The 23,561-nt window shown below is 34.6% G+C and overlaps 1 protein-coding gene across 6 annotated transcripts in view; it reads right to left on the bottom strand.

Moving 5' to 3' along the window:
• The window catches only part of Nol4 (nucleolar protein 4), a 276,155-nt gene that overhangs the window by 115,198 nt on the left and 137,396 nt on the right, over positions 1 to 23,561 (bottom strand). For 5 of the 6 annotated variants that reach the window (XM_070029360.1, XM_070029354.1, XM_070029355.1 and 2 more), the window contains one exon: positions 1,737 to 2,020. In XM_070029360.1, the coding sequence (XP_069885461.1) occupies positions 1,737 to 2,020 (284 nt within the window). Of the gene's footprint in view, positions 1 to 1,736; positions 2,021 to 7,199; positions 7,359 to 23,561 lie in introns of those variants that run through there. The other variant, XM_070029357.1, reaches the window with a different exon arrangement.

Below are 23,561 nucleotides of genomic sequence, written 5' to 3'. Positions count from 1 at the left end.
CCACATATTTCATCTATGACACAGACACTGACCCTGGGATCTGTTAAGTAAATTACCGCCTCAAGTTCTCAAAAGCAAACTAGACAATTTAATCAAAACTTTATTGCTATGTACACCTATCCAATCTAGAGAACCAACCTAGTGATCTTTTTATAGCTCAAAATTGTGTGCTTTTGATGGACTGTTCACACCTGAGCTGGGCAAATTCCCAAACACAGACATAAGTAGATTATATAGATGAAATATATTAAATCAAATAATTTTATCAAAAAATACCAAAAGTTTTAGACATAATCCGTTTTGTAAGCTATTGTTTTGGGTATTACAATGGGGGGACACAACATATATACATTTATAAAGTCTTGGTAACTTATTGTTAGAATTTTTATTTATTTTAATTAATTATTTGGGTTAATTTTTTATTTCAATATGTTTTATTGTGAAAATACCGTACAAAGGGGTTACAATTACATGAGCAAGGTAATGAGTACATTTCTTATCAAGCATTGTTGCCTCCTCCTTTGTTTCCCTTTTCCATCCCTCACCGCATGTCTCCCTCTCCCTTCCCCCCCACCCCCACCCCCGCCCCCGCCAAGGCTGCCAAAGTTATAAAGTTGGTTTTTCTACATAATGTCTTGTACATCTCATTGCTGCAATGGGTCCACATGTATCCCTATTCAAACATTTTGTTTTCTCTCTTCCCCTCCACAAATTATACCAATATCAAATACAGTGAAAACAGGGGTTATACTGTGGGGGAGGGACATACAAAGCAACAAAGAAATCATATTATAAATATGTTAGAAACAATAGCAAGAAAGAAAAACCATTTGAGTCCTTATCTTGGGGTTCATTTTGCCTAACCAACTTATCTGGCCATTTCTGCTTGACTCAGACATAGACTAGTTATTGCAAATAAGGGAAACCATGGGACCTATGTTTCTTTGGGCCTGGCTTACTTCACTTAATATAATTTTTTCCAAGTCTTTCCATTTCCTAACAATTGGGGCAGTGTCATTTTTTCTGATGGAGGCATAGAATTCCATTGTGTATATATATATACCACATTTTCTTGATCCATTCATCTACTGAGGGGCATCTGGGTTGGTTCCATATCTTAGCTATGGTAAATAATGCTGCAATAGACATAGTTGTGCTGGCAGCTTTAGTGTGGTCTTGTTTGTGATCTTTTGGGTAAATGCCCAAAAGTGGGATTGCTGGGTGGGTTAATTAAATTTTTTAATTGTGAAAATACCATACAGAGGGGTTACAATTACATGGGCAAGTTAATGAGTGCATTTATCAAGCATTGTTGCCTCCTCCTTTGTTTTCCCTTACCATCCCTTCCCGTTCCGCCCCCTCGCACCAAAGTTGTAAAGTTCATTTTTCGACATAACATCTTGTACATCTCATTGTTGCAGTGGGTCCACCTGTATCCCTATTTAAACAACTTAAACAAGCTCTAGAACTTGAACAAAAGGCCTCACTCTCTCACTTGGCTTTTTACTTGGAGTCTCACAGACTTTTCTGCTTGTGCTAACATGGAACCACGATCCTCAGATGTCAGCCTCCTGAGTAGCTAGGATTACAGGTGTGAGCCATCAGTGTCCAGCTCAGGAATTTGTTTAAAAAATTATATTGGCAATAATTTTTGTCACTTGTAGACATATCGATATATCATTCTGATCTTCCAGACTAACTTACAAATTGCCTTGAGAATCTCAATATGAGCTTACCTTGCTTCCATTTTCTCTAGCCTCTCGTTCCATCTTGAGGTCAGAAATTAGAAGATTCTTGTATTTGTTTTTTCCATTACTGCTTTGATCATCTATTCTGTATTCCGAAGTCAGCTGCGCAGACAAGGGACTGTCACTCAAGTTCAGTGGCTGTTCATCCCGTTCCAGCACAGCCTTGCCATCGCTGTTGGAGTCTCCTGTCTCCCTGCCCTGCGTTCCCCCTGAAGCCACTGAACTGTGCCCCAGAGTCTCATTGCCATTAAAACTCTCTGCAGCAGAATCATCTGTTGGAAACAAAAATTTATGTCCATTTTAATAAATATGTCGCTCAATTTCTACCTCAACTTACACTTAACAAGCTCTTAGTGTATGTATTGCATTTTGCCACAGATTTTAAAACATATAATATGCAATTTAGCCTACTCCATAGCCCTTGTAAAATATGAACAATTATTTTAATAATTTAGAAGGTACAATGAAGATCAAGAAATGAAATAAAATAATATAAAGAAGATAAAGCTACAAAAACAATGGTGCTACATCAAATGCAATCTCTAAGTAGAGAAAGTTTAATAGAGTAAAACTATTTAGTGTTATTGTGGAGATGATGTACAGAGAGGTTATGGTTACAGTTACGTAATGAGTACATTTCTTTGTGAACATTGTCACTTCTTCCCTTGTTTTTTCCTTCTCAACATACACACATTGTACAGTAAATTATCTAGTATCACTGCCATATTTCTTCATTGTTGTATTTATGCATTTCTGTGCTCCCCTCATGCTACCCAAAAGATGTAAACTTACATATAAGACAAAAAGAACAGAAAACAAAAACAATGACTAAGGAGAAAAAAATTTATAACAAAATAAGCAAAAATTATTGGTTCCATTTCTTGAAGATCATTTGGGTAAGTATCATTTTATATGATCTTATACACATAGCTATTGAGCCTTTGTGATCCTCTCCTGCAAATATCCTCCTTTGGCTTCCCTATGATAATGACTTGGCAAACAGACTTTATTTTTCCCCAGTTAATGCTAATGGTAATTTCCCAATGTTGAAAACTGATTATAAAGAAGTATCACCCATTATTGCACAATGGTACAATAATTATGAGTAATGAATATGTGTCAAAATTATTAACTGCATTCCTAAAGTTTAATTCAGTTTATAACCTACTTAGACTTTTAAGCCTAAAAAGTTTGTAATGGTGTGGCTCTTCAGTGCTAATTAGAATAGCAAACATTTACAAAACAGAAATTAACAAAAATAGTATGTCTGGTCAATCAATATTTTACTGGCTACAATATTAAGGTGTTCTTCACATTGCATTGTAATATATAGGAAAAACATGAGTCAATTTTTTCACAAGCTTGTAAAAAGAAAATAGACAAGTTTACCTAAAACAATACCTACCATTCTATTTTTGTAATTTATTTCATATTTTATCTATATGATGTTAATTTATGAAAATAAAAAATACATTACTAATAAAGTATCATGACACAGCAAGATGGGAAAATTGTTTCCTTTAAGAAACCATGTGGCTATAAGTGGAGAAGGATAAAAGTTGTGATTTTTGTTCATTTCCTAATAGCATCCAGTAGGCAGTATTTTTTAGGGTATGAGGAAAGATTTCAGGCCCTCTAATTAATTACATTAATAAAAATAAATGTTTAAATTCTAAAAGAGTTACACCTTTCATTCATTTTTTTTATTTTTTATTTTTGTCAGTTATGGAGCTTGAATTCTGGGCCTGAGTGCTGTCCCTGAGCTCTTCAGCAAAAAGCGAACACTCTACCACTTGAACTACAGTGCCACTTCTGGTTTACTGGTGGTTAATTGGAGATAAGAGTATTAGAGACTTTCCTGCCCAGGCTGGCTCTGAACAGTGATCCTCAGATCTCAGCCTCCTGAGTAGCTAGGATTACAGGCATGAGCCACCAGTGCCCAGCTGTTCATTTTTTAGTAAACTTTTATTAAGGATTACCTGTGGCCAATATGGACTTAAATATCTGGACTTTAGAGATTCTGCATTGAATGAGCTCACAGATAGTTAAGAGGCAAAGAAAAATAAACATGCAGGTAATACCAGAATCAAAAGGTTGTGATCAAGTATGAGGAATAAAGGCATGAGAGAAGAACTCCAAAACACATGATAACAATTCAACATCTATGATAATTGAGCCTCAGCCAGGCTTCAGGAGGGAGAATTTGGGGACCAGAGAAAGAGAGACCACTGTGAAGTCACAGATAAGCGAACATGAGGGCAAGTGAGAAGTGAAATTGGAGTACTGAGCACCTAGAAGAGAATGACAAAGATAAACTAGGAAGGGAGAGAATCACCACTGGCCCCCTCAGGAAGTAGAGAGGGGGAGGATGGCAGACGAAGGCCAGCAGGGCAATACAGTTATACCCCATCTCAGTCAAGAAGCAGGGTGGGGGGGTGAAAGCCTATGACTTCAGCTAGGCTAGAGGCATAGTAATCGATAGTAACTGACTGTCAGCGTCTGGAAAAAACATGGGAGTTGAAATACAAAGCCTTACCTGAAAAATAAGCATGTGCAAACACACACACACACACACACACACACACACACGCCTGAGAGTGTGGTTCAAGTTGTAGACTCTCTATATGAGACAGTCTACAGTAGAACCAAGAAAAAAACAGGAGGAAAAAGACTAAGAATTTTTTTTTTGCATTTCAGCGATCTTCGAATTTAAGCTGAGTAGACAAGAGCAAATATATCTAGCATATATTTGGTATATATATATATATATATATATATATATATGTGTGTGTGTATATGTATATATATATGTATATATATAGTATATATATGGTGTATAATAGTATATATAACAATATATATTATATATTATTCTCTATTAGTATATATTTTAATACATAATAATATATACCATATACTATACACTATAAAATATAATATGTATTGTGTATTATAGAATTATAATAATATATTACATATAATAAATATGCTACATATTACATGATTATAATAAGAGCATGTATAATATATAATATATAATATATAAGCATATATCATATATAATTACATGTTAAATATTATATATTTTTATTATATATAAAGCATATTATATAATATATGTAATATATAACATATGTAATTATATACATAATATAGTATATTAGATATTACATATAATAAAATACATATAGTATATATGTGAGTATATACATTTATATACATATAGTATATATGTAGTATATAAATATTCCCCCAGACCAGTCTCACTGTGTAGACTAAGTAATTTCAAACTGGCACTCTTCCTTACTCACTCTCATGAGTGGTGAGCATCCACAAACCACATCTGGCAAAAAACTTTTCTGTTAAAACAATTACTCTGTCTCTGCTGAAGTAAATGGTTTGAAGGGAACACAGTGATATTGAAGAGATGTACAGATTTCAAAGTAACCTAAGTGGGCATGTCTGAAAACTGAAACTGAAATAGCAGAGCCATACTGCAAAAGAAAGCAGGGAAACTTTTGGTGTCGAGATTGGGGGAACGACCAAATGGGTTCCAGCTACTGTATTAGCAAGAAAGGAAGCTCTTAAGTTCAAAGCCAGCTCAGGCAACATTAGTAAAACCCTATATCTAATATATCTATATCTATATATGTCTGCACATATATACATGCACGCATGCTTTCATGCATGCATGCATGCATACATACATACATACACACATACATGTGTGCATAGATATACATAATGTATGCATACTCAAACAAAAAGCCTGGGGTGGTCTCAGGTAGTACAGTGCTTTCCTGCATGTGTACTACCATGGGTCTAATCTAGAGTACCTCAAATAAAATTAAGATAGATAAAATTGGTCATAGAAGAGGCAAGGGTGCAGAATGAACATCAAAGCCTTGGTCAAAAACAAAATCAAATGGCATTTCATTTTATTTTCAACAAAATACATTTTTAAGTTGTATGTTTTTGGTACTTAAGTTTGAACTTAAGGCTTCAAGCTTGCCAGGTAGATACTATATCACCTGAGCCACACCTCCAGCCTTTTTGTTTGGGTTATTTTTTTAGATAGGGTCTTGCCTTTTCCCAAGGCTGGCCTAGATTAGTCATCTAGTTATATTTTTAACCATAGCTAGGATGACTGGAGTACTCCACCATGCCCAGATTTTTCTATGGAAACAGATCTCATAAACCTTTTTTGCACAAGCTGTCTTGAAATCACTATCTTCCCGTACTCAGCCTCTTGAGTAGTTAGGTTATTAGGCTACAGGTGTTAACTGGTATAAAGTTATTAGGCACTAGAGCCTAGCTTAAAAGTGATTTTTAAAACTATTTTGTGAAAAAAATTAAAGCATGTTCCTATCATGAAACTATTGAATTATTCATTTTATATTTCCATTTAAAAATGGAGTTTATGTTACAGACGAAAAATATTCAGAAAATTTCAGAAACTGGCAATAAATGACATAACAAAGTCTCCATAGCTATGATGTAAAATATAAAAAACAATCCTTTAAAGGTCTAGTGTTGTTGAAAATAGAACTTATTTGTACACATAACCTAGAAATGTGCATGCTTTTTCACACTGCTTGAAGTTTTTATAATAAACTGTTTCTGATTGTTAGCTATTTCTTTCCAAGAAAATTGAAAGAAAAGTACAGTGGAAAAAATTTAATACAATTATTTAATTTGTGAGGAAAATAGGATTTACTAGTTTTTTAGAAGTATACTGAAAGAAATCTTTATCAATAAAGAATAGTGATAAAATGAAGTACATTTTAAATCAAATTCAGTTAGCAAAATGCAAATCCGATTTTTATTATAATTAAAAATCATCCTATATGTATTTTTCAGGCTGAAATTGCTACATATACCTACTGAACAGTGTATCATTTATTCATTTTCAGGTAAGATGAACATTATCACTTCCTAGAAAGATGCATAAATGTCAGTTAATTACAATTTCCATATACAATATAAACAATGAAGGAGATGTATTTTTAGATGGAGTAGCTCACTCCAGATGTTACCAAGGTAACTAAATTCAACAGCCTTACATATTTCATTCTCGAGTAAAGAAGTATGTTTTCTAAAGAACAAATTAGGGATTTATATTTATGCATACAAAACATGCTTATAGATTTTTTTAATTTAGGTGGTAAAAATTGCATTTTATGCTCTTTGATAAATCAAAAAATATTTTTGATGTGATTATTATGAAAATCCATCGTATAGAGTAAGATGAATCCTGTTGAGTAGATGCCAAACTGAGGATAAATTAACCATTTCCTATTGCCTCATTTCACATAACCACATTAGTGACTTTCATTCTTCTTCATCTTTAAAGAGGCTCTTTACAAATTTAAAATCAGAGACCTCAGACTCTTCTTAATCATAACTGATTTACATCAGTTAACTGATTTAAGGGGCCATTTCCTTTCTTACCCAACATAGTTTTCTCCATCCCGAGCGGCTGCTGGTGTGTGAGCAGTGGTCGACCACACAGAGCGCGGTGCGGATGACCCTTTGGGACAGGCCCTGAGTGGTGGCTCTTCTCTAAGGATTCAGCCTGAGTACCACAGCCTTTGAGCCAAAGACTGTGTATTTGAGTTCACGGAAAAACAGCCACTGGAGCTTCTGGAAAGTAAAAGTACCGAGGGTACCTAGCAACAGAGAATGTGGAAGCTGGTGACATCAGGAGGGCAGCTGGATGGTTGGATTTAATTTATTCTGAGGTTAGTTTTGGTGGGGAAGATTCAGTGTTGGACACTTGGGTGAAATCTAGTCTAGCTCAGCGACGGCTTTTGTTTAGAAGATCGAGTACCACTAACACAATGCCCACTTCCCAACTTTCCATCCTCAGTGAGGAAAGATCCTAGAAATACCAGGTTATTGTGAACACCACCCCCCCCCAACATTTCTTATGTAATTAAGAGTACCAGATTCAATTGTTAGCGCTAAGCTACATCTACAGGGTGTGTGTGTGTGTGTGTGTGTGTGTGTGTGTGTGTGTGTGTGTGTGTGTGTGTGTGTGTGTGTGTGTGTGTGTGTGTGTGTGTGAGAGAGAGAGAGAGAGAGAGAGAGAGAGAGAGAGAGAGAGACCCTAAAGCACCTGACCCACTTCTCATTCAGAAGGGATTCATTATGGCCTTTGGGCCAAGTGCCTGAGGCAAAGTGAATAAGAAAAAAAATATATAGCATCCTTATTTTAAGATTGATATTTGGATCCTTAGTCCTAAAAAAATCTAGGTCAGATTCTCCCAGAGTCCAAAATGCTTTATATTATTTCCCCTAAATTCAGAACAGTCCTTTACCACTCATCCTTTGAAACCACCTTAGAAAAGTTCCTCTTCCTAGCTTAAATAAAATATATAGCTGTGAATAATATTGTTTCCAATGGTTAGTACCTTAATATCTAAACCAATAGCTAAATGGCAGACACATAGATGATTGATAGATAAATCCTTAAATTGTCCCTCAAATATATTTGTGATATCGATTATACATATAAAATATACATATAATAAATATAATATATACAATATACAATATAAATATTAAAAGTTTGAATGCAGTCCCTTTATGCCTCTTGATTTTTGCTAACTGCCTGCTCCCATCCTCAGTGTTTGCTGTGAGATACAGGAGCTTGGCCATGATCAGGCCACACCTCCTATCTTATACCACAAATCGCTGTCCTCTATAGAACGAAGACACAAGCAATCTGGTGTGAACAAATTCTCAGCATCACTTCCCAGCCCAGCTCCTGCCTTCCGTCCCATTCCCTGAGATCTTTTTGCCTTAAGGAAATTTCCTCTCTGATTTGCCACTTGGAAGTTCCTTCCTCATTTTTCTCATTTTCTGTCTTTTAAAACCAGTCTTTGAATTGCTGTTTGCAGCTTATAATACAATTGGTTTTTTAGCTTTGCTCTCTGTGTTATCTCTTATTGTCTGACATGCAAAAACCTCAGCTCCTACCTACAAAAGTACATGCTGACACGTGCTCAATAATGCAAAAACCTTCCAAATGATTTACACTCAACATGCCCCCAACAGTTAGGAAGCTGAACCAGTGGAATCATGAGTTCAATGCTAGCCTAGGCTACAGAGCCAGATGCCATCTCAAGATAAAAACATAACACAAAAAAGAAAACTAAATGTTTTGGTTTGAATTTGCAAAATATAATTTGACTTATTGCTATCAGTCTTAAATGTGTGTAAAAGAAAGAGGTCACGTGTTGAAGTCAAAACATTTATATCAACTGTTCAGTGGTATAAATAAAATAGGGATAAAATAATTGATTTTTAACATGATGAAATTGATTGTATTGAGAACAGGAAAACAGGGTTTTGAAGCTGTTGTTCTTATTTGGCTTCTTTTAACACATGTTTAGAATGAAATCCAGTTTAAGGAGGTAACATAGAGAAGGTACAGAGATAAGTTAGAAAGGTAAAGTATTTAAATCTGAGTGTTACAATTTCTCAAATCCCTAACCTCAGTTCTTTTATACGATAGACTTTCCTTGGTCCCTTTGTCATCTATGGCTTTCAAATATGTTTGGATTGAATTTAGACTAACCTTCATTACAGCAAATATTGCTACACTATACACTTCTTTGCGCTTCTCTGTAAAATTCAGCCTAGTGTTTCATAAAATGCTAACATATTGATAGAAAGACACAGGGAGAAAAGAGATGGGTCAATGTTTTATACAATGCTAAACTTGATATAGATATAGATGTTAAATATGGATCAGTAGGTCAAACAATACCATAAATAATATAGTAAGTGTATTTACACACTGTGTATATACTAATATTTTGTTAACTCACTTATCTTGCCATTTACTGCACATATTCAAACCAAAACAGTAATCAGGACTTTGGATGTTCTGTTTCACTCAGTGAACTATGTATATCATGATAAGATCTCAAGCTGTATAAATATATCTAGCACAGTAATTGTTTCAATAGAACACACACCAGAGAAAATATTGAATGTATAAGAGAAACAATAAATTGTCATAGAACATTATTAATAAAAGCTGATCTCTTAGAAAATTATTTGACAATTTGTAGTAGAAATAGTTCAGGGATTTATCAGTAATTATTACAAACCGGTAAGTAAATTAAAAGAACAACTGTCACTGATTTGGTGGAAGGCAATCTGAAAAGAAAGAAATGTTCTAATAGAAGCTAAAATGAATAGAATTCAAAAGGAGGTCAGTCTCAATTGGCATTTAGCCCAACAACAATCCGGGAGGGATTTTTTTTTTTACTGTGCCAATAATAAATCAGAAAGCATCTTATTTTGAAAAGCCGAAAAGCCATGAATTAAAGAAGACACAATTATAATAAGCTTATATTTGAAACCAGTGCCTTAGAGTTGAATGGAATCTTGGCAAGCTCTAACTTTATCCTTGTAATAGGCATTGCTGGGGCAGCTACTCATCTCACAGACACCCCTTTCCCCTGTAAGGGTGAAAAGAAGACAAAAGAACCCACATGGAACCCTAGGCATCTGAGACAGACCTGGGTTGTGTGTGGAGCCTGGATAATTGCAAATGACTGTTTTCTAATACAGTTAAAAGTTCTAATGTAAGGCCCAGTGTTTAAACAGGTTATTTTCTTTCTTTCTCTTTCTTTCCTTCTTTTTTCTTCCATCCTTTTTCCTGTTTCCCCCTTCCTTCCTTCCTTCCTTCCTTCTTTCCTCCCCTTCCTTTCTTTCTTCCCCCATCTTTCCTTCCTTCCCCCATTCTTCCTTCCTTTCTTCCTCCCTTCCTTCCTTCCTTCCTCCCTTCCTTCCTTCCTTCCTTCCTTCCTTCCTTCCTTCCTTTCTTCCTTCCTTCCTTCCTTCCTTTTCCTGTCTTTCTCCATTTCTTTTGCCATACTGGGGACTAAATTCAAGGCCTCATGTATTTACACAAGTGCTTTGGGCACTTGTATTTGTATGTATGTCTAAGATCATTGTACTGCGACTGGCCTTGAACCCACAATCCTCATGCTTCTACCTCAGAGTAACTGAGAACACATGGGCAGATCAACATGTGCCTGAGTGTTCCTGACTCTTTACACAGCTGCTCATCATGAACTGAGAACCACCTGATCCATTAAATGTGTCACACATGCTGAAGGCACTGCAGATTTTGCTTGCATACTAGGTAGAAAATTACCATAGACAAAATTGGCTAAATCTTCAAAGTTTTTCCTCTGCCTCTTTCCTGTTCTCTTCCTCCTCTTGACAGCTAATCCTTTAGCTACTTGTGTGCAGACTGACTCTCTGGAAGTCATGTTACAGAGGAAGAGCTTGACAGATTGATTGACTATTCTTTGACTGAAATTCTTTTGTAGAAAAGAATTACAGGTACCACCAGGTACCTGTAATTTAAACCTTTTATCTCTAATTGTGGAATGAAAGGTTTGTTCTCTGAATATTTTCTACTGTAAGCAAGCAGGCAAAGAAGTATATTGAGTTTGGGGAGTATGCATGAAGGGAGACGGCCAGCAATCACAGTAGACATATTAAAATCCCACTCAAGGTAAGTGATTAGAATCCATAGCTATGTATGAATGCGCTAAGTGCTTCCTGTACTCACCTCTTCAATGTTCTTCTCCCTACTGCAATGAGTAAGCCAGGAGTGCTCAATGAGGACACTAATGTTGTGAGAAGCTAAGCCGTCAAGATATCCTGTAAAATGGATTTATACAACAAAAACAAATAATCTAAAAGGCTGTGCAAATTGATCACATGTGCTGATCATTGGTTGCTTTGTGCTCTGATCCATTTCTCTCTCTCTTCTTTTTAACTTTGTAAACTTCATTTTCGAGGTTCCTTTGTCTGTTGCCTTATGACTTAGTTCAGACAAGGAGAAACACTGGCAGAGGCAGATAACAGAGCAAAAAGAAAAGTGCCCACCCTATGCTCCAACCTTCTTGCTCTCCTCTCTGAGCCAGGTGATCTTTCTTGCCAGTAAACATCACCTGTGGATTTATCTTTCATGGAATAGGTCTGGTCTTGGGCTCCATAATACCAGGATCTCCTCAGTCTTTCCACGTCTGGCTTGGAGGCATGGCTTTCTGTTATTTACACATGTTTGATTCACTTTCTCCTGTCTGGATTTCAGCTCCTCTAATACTGCTCCTCTAAGACTTCTTTGTATTAAGGGTTCCCCCCCTTTTTCTTTATTCTTTTCTAATAGATACTATGATAAAAGCACTGTTTTCAGGCTGAATCCAAATTGATATAATTGATATAATTTGACTGAGTACGTCTTCAAAACTCTGTTATCTATCAACTCTGAAGCTACTTTATTCAGCATTTTGCAACTGTTTGTAATATTTTGCAACCTTTTCTTTTATAATCATATCCATGACATTTTTATAATCCTCTCCTTAATTTCTAAGAAGTTCAAATCCAACACACTTTATATTTTAATGCTCTTATTTATCCAAAGGGCATCTTAAAAGACAAAATGTCAATAAGATTTTGGTGACATATTGTAAAGCATTAAATTTTTACATATTTTTGAACATGTTTATTATCTCTAACTAGTTGTACAAAAGTGTTTCCATTCCCACAATAAAAATAAATAAATAAATAATATATTGTTAAAAAAGTGGTTCCATTCAATAATGTAGTCTATCAATACAGTGCCTACTGATCAATGTCACCCCTTTCAACATTTCCACTTATGCCTTCTAAAACACCCCTTGAGATATTGAAAAGATGACATAGGTCAAACTACATCGTCTACATAGACTGCTTTATTAAATGGCAAAAGTTAATATATATCCCAGAAATCATTTTTACATATATTATGAAGGATTAGTATCTTTCTACAAAGACTAAATTATTCTGACTTAAACAAAAGGAACTTGCATACATTTATCTTAGTGATATCAAATAATCTTAATCTTTGAATGTTTTAAACATACAAATCACTTTGGTAGTTGTTACATTTATTGGATTCAAAACTGTCAGGGGAATGAGATAGCACTGTCAGCTTTTCCACTTTAAAGAGTTTGATAAAGATAAAATGAACAAATTGCTCAAGACACAAGCGAATGACAGTGGTAAGATCTGAAGCTGCCTGCCTAAATCCTATTACTATACCTCAGGCAGGAAGAAAGCATTTTCATATTGTGAGAGACACTTGAAAGACAGGTGGTTTTTTCTGGAATAGAAGAAATTAGTTAACTCTAACTCTAGTAATTTCCCTGAAAGCTGTATAACTCTAAAGTAAAAGATCTGATCTTAGGTTACCCATTTTGTACAACTTCATAAAATCAAGAATGCACTCCATTTTCTGTAACAGGTGTTTTGCCTATATTTTTCTATTTGCATAAACTAAACAGCCATATGTTTTATCAATGCAGAAGAACATTCCACATATTAACAATTATGAGTGTAGGGGGATGTGTAGTATAATGCTTATAACCAAAGAAAATTGTATTTAAAATTTAAGGCTAATTGATTCCATTCTGAAAATTTAACTCAAGTTTGAATCAATAGTGGATAAGTTACAACAAACTATTCTACAATTATATACATGAATGAAAAACACCAACTTTATCATTAATATGATGTTAATAATGTATGGAGAATACAGAAATTTACTATAGAAATTTATGTTTTGTTGTCAAAGAATAAGAACATGCCTGACATTCCTCCATTTAAAAAATAACTTCTCAAAACTCATCTAAATTACACTTTCTGAAAAACCTAAGGAAAAAATAGACAAGTCTCATTTGCTTCACTTCACTAATAACATTTTTTTTCCTCTCTAAAGTATCTTCTTTTTAGAGACAGCACAGTCATGGTTCAGCAGAATTGTCACATGTCACATTCTACTATAGGCTCTTACTTGTGTCCCAAGTAAGAGTCTATAATGAACGGACTGTGGAAATAATAGAATTTAAATAAAGTTAACACCAAAAGAGAGAAGAGAAGTAGAGAGGGAAAAGAGGAAGATTATGATGGAGGTATCTTGGAACAAGCTGTAACATAAAATAACTCTCTAATGAGTAGAAGAGACTTTGGTGAAGGAAAGCCAGACCAAAAATGATGGGATAAAAAGAATTACTCTGGAAGCTGTCAGATACATAATGGTAATTATTGTGTGTTACGGTAGTATGTCTGGGGACAGAATCTACTCAATCATAAAAATCAAAGGACAAGGGTGAGAGAGTGCTTCTCCCATTACGGTGTGTTTGGAAGTTATCATTCTGTTTTATGTAGAGTGACTATCTGGGAACTTTAAACTGATTATTCCAAACTATCTTGACTTAATATTTTAAATTTGTGATTTTCATTGTTCAAAGGCTTTTTAGATTACATATGTTTTGTCATATATTTGCTTAAGTGCTTATGGAGAGTATAAATCATGCTTTAATACTCCTCTACATAAATCAGTATATATAACAAGTCACCAAGTGGATCTATATAATTATATAACATATAATTATAAAATATTCAGTGGAAGATAACATTTTCTATTTTCTGATGTTTTATTTGTCATAGTAAGAAGATAGCAAAGAAGTAATGTCAAACTGAGTTTGGGGGAAAATAGAAACACAAGGAAGAACTGAAAGGATTCACAGATAATCAAGTGTTCTTTTTATAGTAGTAGTATAAATGCTTGTTTTCATTTATATATACTGTTTCTATCATAAGAAAACACTGATTTCCAAGTGTACAAATCTCTTAGTAGGCTATTAAAAACTATTTTAATTTGCTATTAGATTGCATCAATATAAAGTTTGGAAAATATTAAATTAAGAGCAATTACAATGTGATTGTTTCTAATTAGTAAGAACTGTTGAACCCTTCCAACCCATGCTTCGTATAAACATACCAATATACTATGCACATGGCCATCTATAAAATACTTCTTTGAATGTAGTGTGGTGGATGCTATTTTGAAAACTTTCTTATTAGTGTTACTAGAATTTGAACTCAGGGACTCAAGAATACTAGATAGGCATTTCCCACTTGAGCCAAGAGTCTGGTTCTTTTACGCAATGGTTGGTATTGCAACAGTCTTACGTTGTGCCTGAGCCAAACTGAACCATGAGCATCCTACTTAAAATTCTTGTCATGGTTGATATGGCAAGTGCATGCTGTGATGCCCATCTTGTTTCTTTGGAAATGGGGGTCTCATGAACTTTGCCTGGGCTAACTTCAAACTGTGATCCTCCTGATTTCCATCTTCCAAGCAGCTAGGATTACAAGTTAGGATTACTATGTCAGATAACTTATATTTTCTTTTTTTTATTTTGTACGTTCTTTATTGTAAAAATACTGTACAGAGGGGTTACATTTACATGAGCAAGGTAATGAGTCCATGTCCTATCGAACATTGTTGCCTCCTCCTTTGTTTTTCCCCTACTATCTCTTCCCTCACACCTCCACAACTATCTTCGCCCCTCCCCACCGAAGTTGTAAAGTTTGTTTTCAACATAGTGTCTTGTACATCTCATTGTTACAATGGGTTAGCCTCTATCCCTATTTAAGCATTTTGTTCTTTCCCTTCCCCTTCCCGAATTAGAGAAGTGTATATACAAGATACATGGCCCCCGACATCAAATACAGTGAAAACAGGGGTAGTACCATGGGGAAGGAACATACAAAGCAACAAAAAAAAAATCACATAGTACATTCTAAATACTTTAGGAACAATAGCAAGAAAGAAAAAAAATATTTGTGTCCCTATCTTGGGGTTCATTTCACTTAATATCATCTTACATGGTCATATGTACATAGCTATTGGACCTTTTTTACTTGCTCTACACATGTACTAGTTATTGCAAATAAGGAAACCATGAGATCTATGTTTCTTTGGGCCTGGCTTATTTCCCTTAATATATTTTTTTCCAAATCTTTCCATTTCCTAACAAATGGGGCGATGTCATTCTTTCTGATGGAGGCATAGAATTCCATTGTGTGTGTGTGTGTGTGTGTGTGTGTGTGTGTGTGTGTGTGTGTGTGTGTGTGTGTGTGTGTGTGTGTGTGTGTGTGTGTGTGTGTCACATTTTCATGATCCATTCATCTACTGAGGGGCATCTGGGTCAAGCTCCCCTATGACCCAGCAATTCCACTTTTGGACATTTAACCAAATGATCACAAACAAGACCATATTAAGGCTACCAGCACAACTATGTTTATTACAGTATTATTTACCAAAACTAGGATATGGAACTAACCTATATTTTCTGATGTAAGCTAATGAGGATTGTCAGAACACTGATCACTTGAAAATCACCTATGAATATGTTATACATACAGAGTAACTGGCCTTATTCTGGGCCTATCAAATCAGAATCTGCATATAACCAGACTCCTAGAAGATATATGTGCCTGATAAATGCTGAGAAACCCAAACTAATAGGTATAACTTGCTTAGAGAGTTTACTATGGTTTTCATGCAAGTAAAATTTAGCAGAGAAAGTCAGTGAAGGGAAAGACACAAAAAAGGGCTGCCCCCTCCCCCAGTCCAGAGTACAATTATTTTAACAGAATAATAATAGTGTTCCTTGAGTTTCAAACATCCATTCATTTTGGGCAATAAAATATATACCTGAATAAAACTCTAGGAGGTTAAGGTTAGTTCAAGGTTAGCTCCTGGTCTCCCTTTCTTGCATATACTTGGATCCCTGGGCGTGGTGGCATGCGCATGCCATCTCTGCTATGTGGGAAGTACAGATAGGAAGATCATGACCTAAGCTATCTAGATAAGCATGAAACCCTGTCTGAAATGTAAGTAAAGCTAAAATGGATGAGTATATGGCTCAAGTGGTAGAACAACTGCCTAGCAAGATCAAGGCTCTGTGTTCAAATTCGAGTTCAAAAGAAAAAAAAAGAAATTTTAAGGATTTATACAAGGCACTAATTTCTTCTGCAAATCCTCACGGGAGATCTAGTGTCTATGTCTATAGACCGATATCACGTCTAGTGCCAGATGCACACATCTTGAATGCATGAACTCTTCACAATCCAGTTTGTTCCAGGTCCCTATTAGCATTATGGAACAACTTACTCCATCCACAGTTCCTTTTCTCCTCATTATATACCTTTTTCTAGGCTACAAGGTTGTATTCTCTAAATCTTTCAGTGCCACTTTAACAGGAGGCATGGAAAAAATAAGGACTATATACTATCTCAATTCTTTTCTGGTTAAAAATACATAGATGCTTTGTAAATATCGATTGAGTATAAGTTTCTGGACTGTAAAAAGTTGAAACTATTTCAAACTTTTTCACAACATGCATTCTTTGCTTTTTTAAATTATATTTTTGTTATCTTTAAGTAGTTATACAGAAGGGTTACCATTCAGCAAATCATTTTATACGTGCAATACATGTACAATACATATGTGATACATATCCTTCTATATTAGGATATGTATTGAATATTATAACTGCATTTGCACTCCCAAAAGAATATACTAATTAATTTGCGATAGTAAATAGAGAAAAAGGACAGTATAAAATATTAAAACTAAAAGAAAATCATTTTTACATACAAACTACTTGTGCTGTTACTTAGACGTATTGTTAAGGTGTGGTACAAAATGTACTATGATTTGGCAGGTCCAGGCTTCAAAAAATAAACTGTATAATTTTTATAATATGGTAAGGATAAACAGTGATGCATATAAAATTCTACCATGCCAACATTTTTGCTTTTAAGAGAAGCCATAATAATAGTTTGTATAATATTTTAATAATTTTCAAAAACAACTAAAGTTTAAGCTCTACAGCTTTGTATTGATATTATTTTTCCTTTAAAGGATGAATACAAAAATACTGTACATGCAGATTAAATATTCATAGATCTTGAATTCTAGTTCTCTAGTAACTTTTCCATCATATTGACTTTTTAGGAGAGTGAGAGGAAAGGGAGAACACTGCTATTTCAGAGATTAAGATCCCACATAACAAAAGCTCAATAACTTCTAAGTAGAGGAGTGAAAAGAAAAATAAAAATAAGAACCAAGTAGGAGGTAGGCACACACTTAGACGATTGGAAAGAGAATATGACATTGCACTGGACAGTTTATATTTGTATTTCCAATCTTTCATGCATCAATAGTTTCATAAAAAAATCACAACATAAAATGTAAAGAAAAGACAAAATCAAAATTCTATAGATCTTTCATTGTTTAATTCCAAGTCCAGTTACAGCCAATGGCCAGGAACACAGCTTGTAAAACCAACACTATCCCTTTGTTCCTTCAAAGCATTTGATCGGTGACAATTGACCTGATACTTCCATACACACTACCTTCAGAATGTACTTTCGAAAATAAAACATTTCACAAAATCTAAAAAAAAAACAAAACACAAAAAACCAACGCTATCACTTAACATCTCTAGTGGCTTGAACTCCTAGGAATTCACTAAAAATTTATATAATTTTTAGAATTTTTATTATATAAACATCAGAACAATAAGAGACCAATATTATATTACAGTTATGTCAGGGTCTTCCTAAAATTCAATTTCGTTTAGATAATTTTCCTCCATTGTATTGCCATATAATTCCAGGAAGATAGTGCCCCTAATTTTAAACATCTTCATTGAGAATAAAGTGTAGAGTTTTACTGATGCATGTATCAGAATAGTATGTGATCCAAATCTCTTGACACCTAGATCACCAGTTTTCCCATAGGGATGGGTGGCTAATTTTCTTTGCAATCAAATTGGACATGGAGCGTTAATTAGCGGGCTAAATGTACTTTTCTTTTCATTTTTGGCTAGCAGACTCCATTGACTCTCTAATTTACACATTTCAGCCCTGCAGAAACTGGCAAACCAATGTTTTAACAGCTTGTCTTTTATTTGGCCTGGTCTCCATTTTTGTATGTATGACATTAAGGTGTGTATTTTCCATTTGTCCATTTCAAAACAGTGTCCTGGCTATGCTATTTTGTTTTTGTTATATAAAAGTTGTTAGGACTTTTATAGTGGCTAGTCACATTAAAACCAGAAACAATTTCAGTAAATCATTGGGAAAATATCTTTCTACCAATTGACTCAAAATTATGATAAAAATGTAGAAGAGTTATCTTCTATTTCATGAGGACCATCGTTCTTAGAAAAAGGTATCTATTGAAGTATGAGTCAATCAAATATCTTCTTGTATAGAAATATACAAGCCCAACTGTCAGCCACGGCTTTCCACTGAGAGTACAGTGGTTGAAGGTATTCAGACACTCTTTCCTTCCTTCATCCTTCTTTCTTTTCTCCTCTATCTTTTTTTTTTCTTTTATTGTTGTGGTATGAACTCAGAGCCTTACACTTGCTTGGCTTTGCTTGCTTCTCTGGTGCTCTATCACTTTACCCATGAATCCATGTCTGCTTCTCTCTGGTTTGTATGTATGTATGTATGTATGTATGTATGTATGTATGTATGTATGTATGTATGTATGTATGTATGTATGTATGTATGTAGACCAGTACTAGGGCTTGAACTTAGGACCTTGCATTATCCCTTGGCTTTTCAATTCAAGACTGGCACTCTACCATCTGAGACACACCTCCACTTCTGACTTTTTGCTGGTTAACTGGAGATAAGATTCTTAGATTTGTTTTCTCTTGGGTGTCTTTGAACCACAATCTTCAGATGTTAGGCTGAGAAGTTTAGGATGACAAGCATGAGTCCTTAACCCCCAGCATGAAAGTTTTTTACTTTAGATATTTCTGTATTTGGGATTTTTTATGACTCAATGTTTAAATCAATATTTCATTAACATATTTTATGATACTGTCAATTAAACTTTGATGTGAAACCACATTTGAGATAGCGCCTTCAGTAAACAAAGAAAACACATGTAGGTGTGGGGCTGACGGCGCCATGGAAATGTGCCGACTTTCAACATGTATTTCCCCCTGCTTCCCTATGCTTTAAGGCAAAAATGGATTATGGTATAATTTGCTATTGTGTTTATGTCTTAGATATCAATAACAGACTTATGTAAGCTATGATTTGGAAAAGTGATAGCTCCCAGCATGCAAGCCCATGCCAAACCTGTATTAAAATTTTGTCAAGTGTGTACATTTATATCTTAGCTAATTATTGAATTTTGTTTTTGTCCTTTGACTGTAATTAAGAGACTTAAGTCTCTAAAAAATTAGAGGTGTTATCAAGAACTGAAATGTGCAAAGATCACTCCAGAATAATCTATCTAATTACTCAAAATATTCTCTAGAAAGCAAAACACTTAATAATAATACTTTTCTGATTATAAATTTAGTTTTCTATCACAGGTCCAATAACAAATATATTGCTTATAACTACTAATTCCTCCAAATCCAAAAAATCTGAAACAAGAACATTAACAGTATCTTATTAGCTCCAGCACTGTTATTTCTCTTTATAAGTTAAAAACAAGGTTATAAAATTGAAGCGCCTATGGAACAATGGAAACAGCAAACCTTAATACAAAAAAAAACTCAACCAAAAGCAAAACCAAAACCAAAAAAAACAAAGCAAAGGGAATAGGTTAAAATTCAAAGTTCAAAAGGCACTTGAAGAACTATGAGGATTTGTAACAACAATGAAAAATGAACAGGAAAAAAAAAATCCCCACATTTTTGGACCTCCTCCCCCCATCCCCCATCCTTACTTGGAAGAACAGAAACCAGAGAAAAGCACTAAGGGCAAAGCAAAGACAGAACTGCCTTCATGCCACAAGGGTTCAGGGAAGCATGCATCTCCTTCTTATGGGACTAGCCATCCCCAGGGACCTTATTAGCTAGAGTGAGAATAAAAATAAAGACATGGTTCTCACTCTTAAATTTCCTCCATGCCTTAAGCAATTTCTAGAGAAAGGATCTCCATGTGCTTCCTCCTCTCATCAGCCACAGTTCCTGGGATTTTTCTAAAAAAAAAAAATTAAGCTTCTTTCAAAGCATTAGGAAACCATCATAAAGTAGGGTTTTTTTTTTCCTGTTAAAATGTTCTTATTAATTGGAGTAGTATTTACTATACATGACTCAGATTTACAGGTTTTGTCAATCAAATTTAATTTCCTTTTTCCTCTTTCAAAAATCTACCTCAGATGAGTTACACAAATCATTACATTAGTCATATTTTAACGTGGATAATCATTCTTAATATTTATTATCCAGTGAACTTTCTATAGTATTTTTTAGCAAAAGGTTCGATAAAGAATCATAGATGAAGTAAGTGTCTTGAATGAGATTTCTGTTGTATGAAGTTACTGATCTAATTACAAAGATTGTATCAGTGAGTAATATAAAATTATGTATAGGAATGTATTTAGGAGCTACAGTTGAAAGCTCTTTCTAGATTTCATAATGCTTTGAATATCCATCGGTGTATTTTAATGTTTGGCTCACATTTTCATCCTATAGACACCTCTTTTTTTGGCTCTAATTTTCCTACCCTCACCAAGTCATTTAACCAGTCTATGAATGATAGCTATTGAAAAATTCTGAAAACATTTCCATCACCAACCATCTTTATTTTAGTACATAAAAGGAAAAGATCTTGGGCCAGAAAAACATGGAGATATTCTCTGAAGTCTAGAGGAATATGTTTACTGTATCTCGTCCCAATTGTTATAGATATCTGTGAATTCATATGGAAGATCAAATGCTGTACAAACTGTTTGTTCATCTTAAACCATCCTCTAAATTTTTTGGAAGATGGAAAGATAGCATGTGTGTTTATGTGCTAATGAATGTATTAATCATTACCAATCGGGAAAAGAAAAGAAGGAAACCATCACCCATAAGTGAAATTAAACTGGTAGACAAATGTGAGATTGGACTGGCAGACAAATGATGATAAATGATTGGTATCATGCATTAAGTATTGTAGTGCACATTTATTTTAGTTATCTCCTTTACTGCCTCTAAAAATTTGATAAAAATAGTTGTCCCCACCTCTCCTTACTCTCCTGTCTCCATGTGCTCTCACCTCCAATCAGAGCTCTTTGCACACTTGTGAAATGAGAGTAATGACATTGTAGAGAGCCTGGGTAAAGCAGCCAGAAAAACACAGATTTTGATCTTAGCCATATCACTTACAAGCTCTGTGATTTGACCACATCTCTCAGAGCCTTACTTTTCTGCATAGATAGAAGGACAGCTGAAGTTCTTACCTTGCAGGACACTTGTTAAAATATAATGAGCTCATGTTTGAAAACATTTATTGTCCATGTTAAGGAAAATAACATTTTCTTTGACTGGTTTGACAGCTTCTGATTCTGTTCATAATGATGCAGCGTGCCTAGGCCCAAGGAAAGGATCTACTAATTGTCACTGAATGAATAGTAAATGAGTAAATCAAGAGGTGGATGGAAGGAAGAGTGGATAGACGGCTGAACTATTAAGACAACATTCCACCTATTAAAGGCCCAAATGTCTTTAAACTTTTTTTTCTTTCTGAAGTAGGACACATTTCTGTGCGACACTAGACTTGTGATAAACAGCATGCCTATTTATAGCATAGGACACATAGGGACATAGGTCTAAGTCAAGACAAAGTAGAAATGTTTCTTTATGATCATCTCTCTATGTGGCGTTCTTAATTGATTACCCTTTAGCTAACAAATAAGAATATGAGACAGAGTGAGCTGTAACAGTCCTCTGTATATTATTTATATGACTAAATATATATGACTATAAATATATATTTATATGACTGAAAATATTCCTTAACCTTTCTAATGATCAGCTTTGTCAATCATAAAGCTGAGACAAAGTGTAGTCATGAGGGTCTTGCCAATGTTATTTTGAGTATTGGATAAGATAATGTACGTTGAAAGGTATATCATGTAAGGGTAGCATACATTTTTTAAGATGATGTCTTGAAAACATATATGCCTGATTAAAAGTCTCCAAAGTACCAACATTAAATGCTTTTTGTTTGTTTGTTTTTGTAGGTCATGGGGCTTGAACTCTGGGCCTGGGCGCTGTCCCTCAGCTCTTCAGCTCAAGGCGAGCACTCTGCCACTTGAACTACAGCACCACTTCCGGTTTTCTAGTGGTTTATTGGAGAAAGGGGTCTCATGGTCTTTCCTGCCCGGGCTGGCTTTGAACCACTATCCTCAGATCTCAGCCTCCTGAGTAGCTAGGATTACAGGCGTGAGCCACCGGCACCCAGCTCCAACATTAAATACTTTTGAGAGTTTGGCCTATAAATATAAATATGCAAGTCCAAAATTAGGCTTTATAACATGATAGCAACATCAGACAATCACAGCACATCAAATTAACTTGCCAGGAAACAGAGAAGTTGTGATTGCTCTTCTCTCTGTTTTACTCTGCATTCATAATCATTTTTGCATTTCCCTGTTCATGCACTCTATAATAACTGAATCATTTTTTTCTTCTGTATAGATAGAGAGATTTGGGGGTGTAGCAGGCTTTAATCAAATTCTCCAATAGTTAAAACAGGTAATTATTAAGGTCATTTTGTAACTAATGAAATTATTAGTATTATTATCATTTCAGAATTATAGTGGGAGAAAATTATGCCAATTTTCCAGATTAAAAAAGATTTAAGTGACCCTGTCCCTAAATAACAAGGTGATTCCTAAAAGAAAATGTTCTCCCCTAAATTTAATTGAGTATATACCTTTTCCCCTTTATATTTAATTTACTTTATATCACATATTAACCCCAATAGAAAGCTATAAAATTTTATTAGTATAACATTTTAAAATTTTAGAATTAGTACAGTCCAAAGTAAAGACAAATAAGGTTTGGTTCTACCGAGAAGTTTTACAGTTCAAAGGCAAAATATGTCAAATTTTCACATAGTCTAATTATTAAACAGAAT

Source organism: Dipodomys merriami, unplaced genomic scaffold, assembly GCF_024711535.1.
Source record: "Dipodomys merriami isolate MVZ:Mamm:240054 unplaced genomic scaffold, mDipMer1.0.p SCAF_2, whole genome shotgun sequence".
In the NCBI taxonomy this organism is placed as follows: domain Eukaryota; kingdom Metazoa; phylum Chordata; class Mammalia; order Rodentia; family Heteromyidae; genus Dipodomys; species Dipodomys merriami.
Note: the sequence above shows the minus strand (reverse complement) of the source record. Positions and strands in the feature narration are given on the sequence as shown.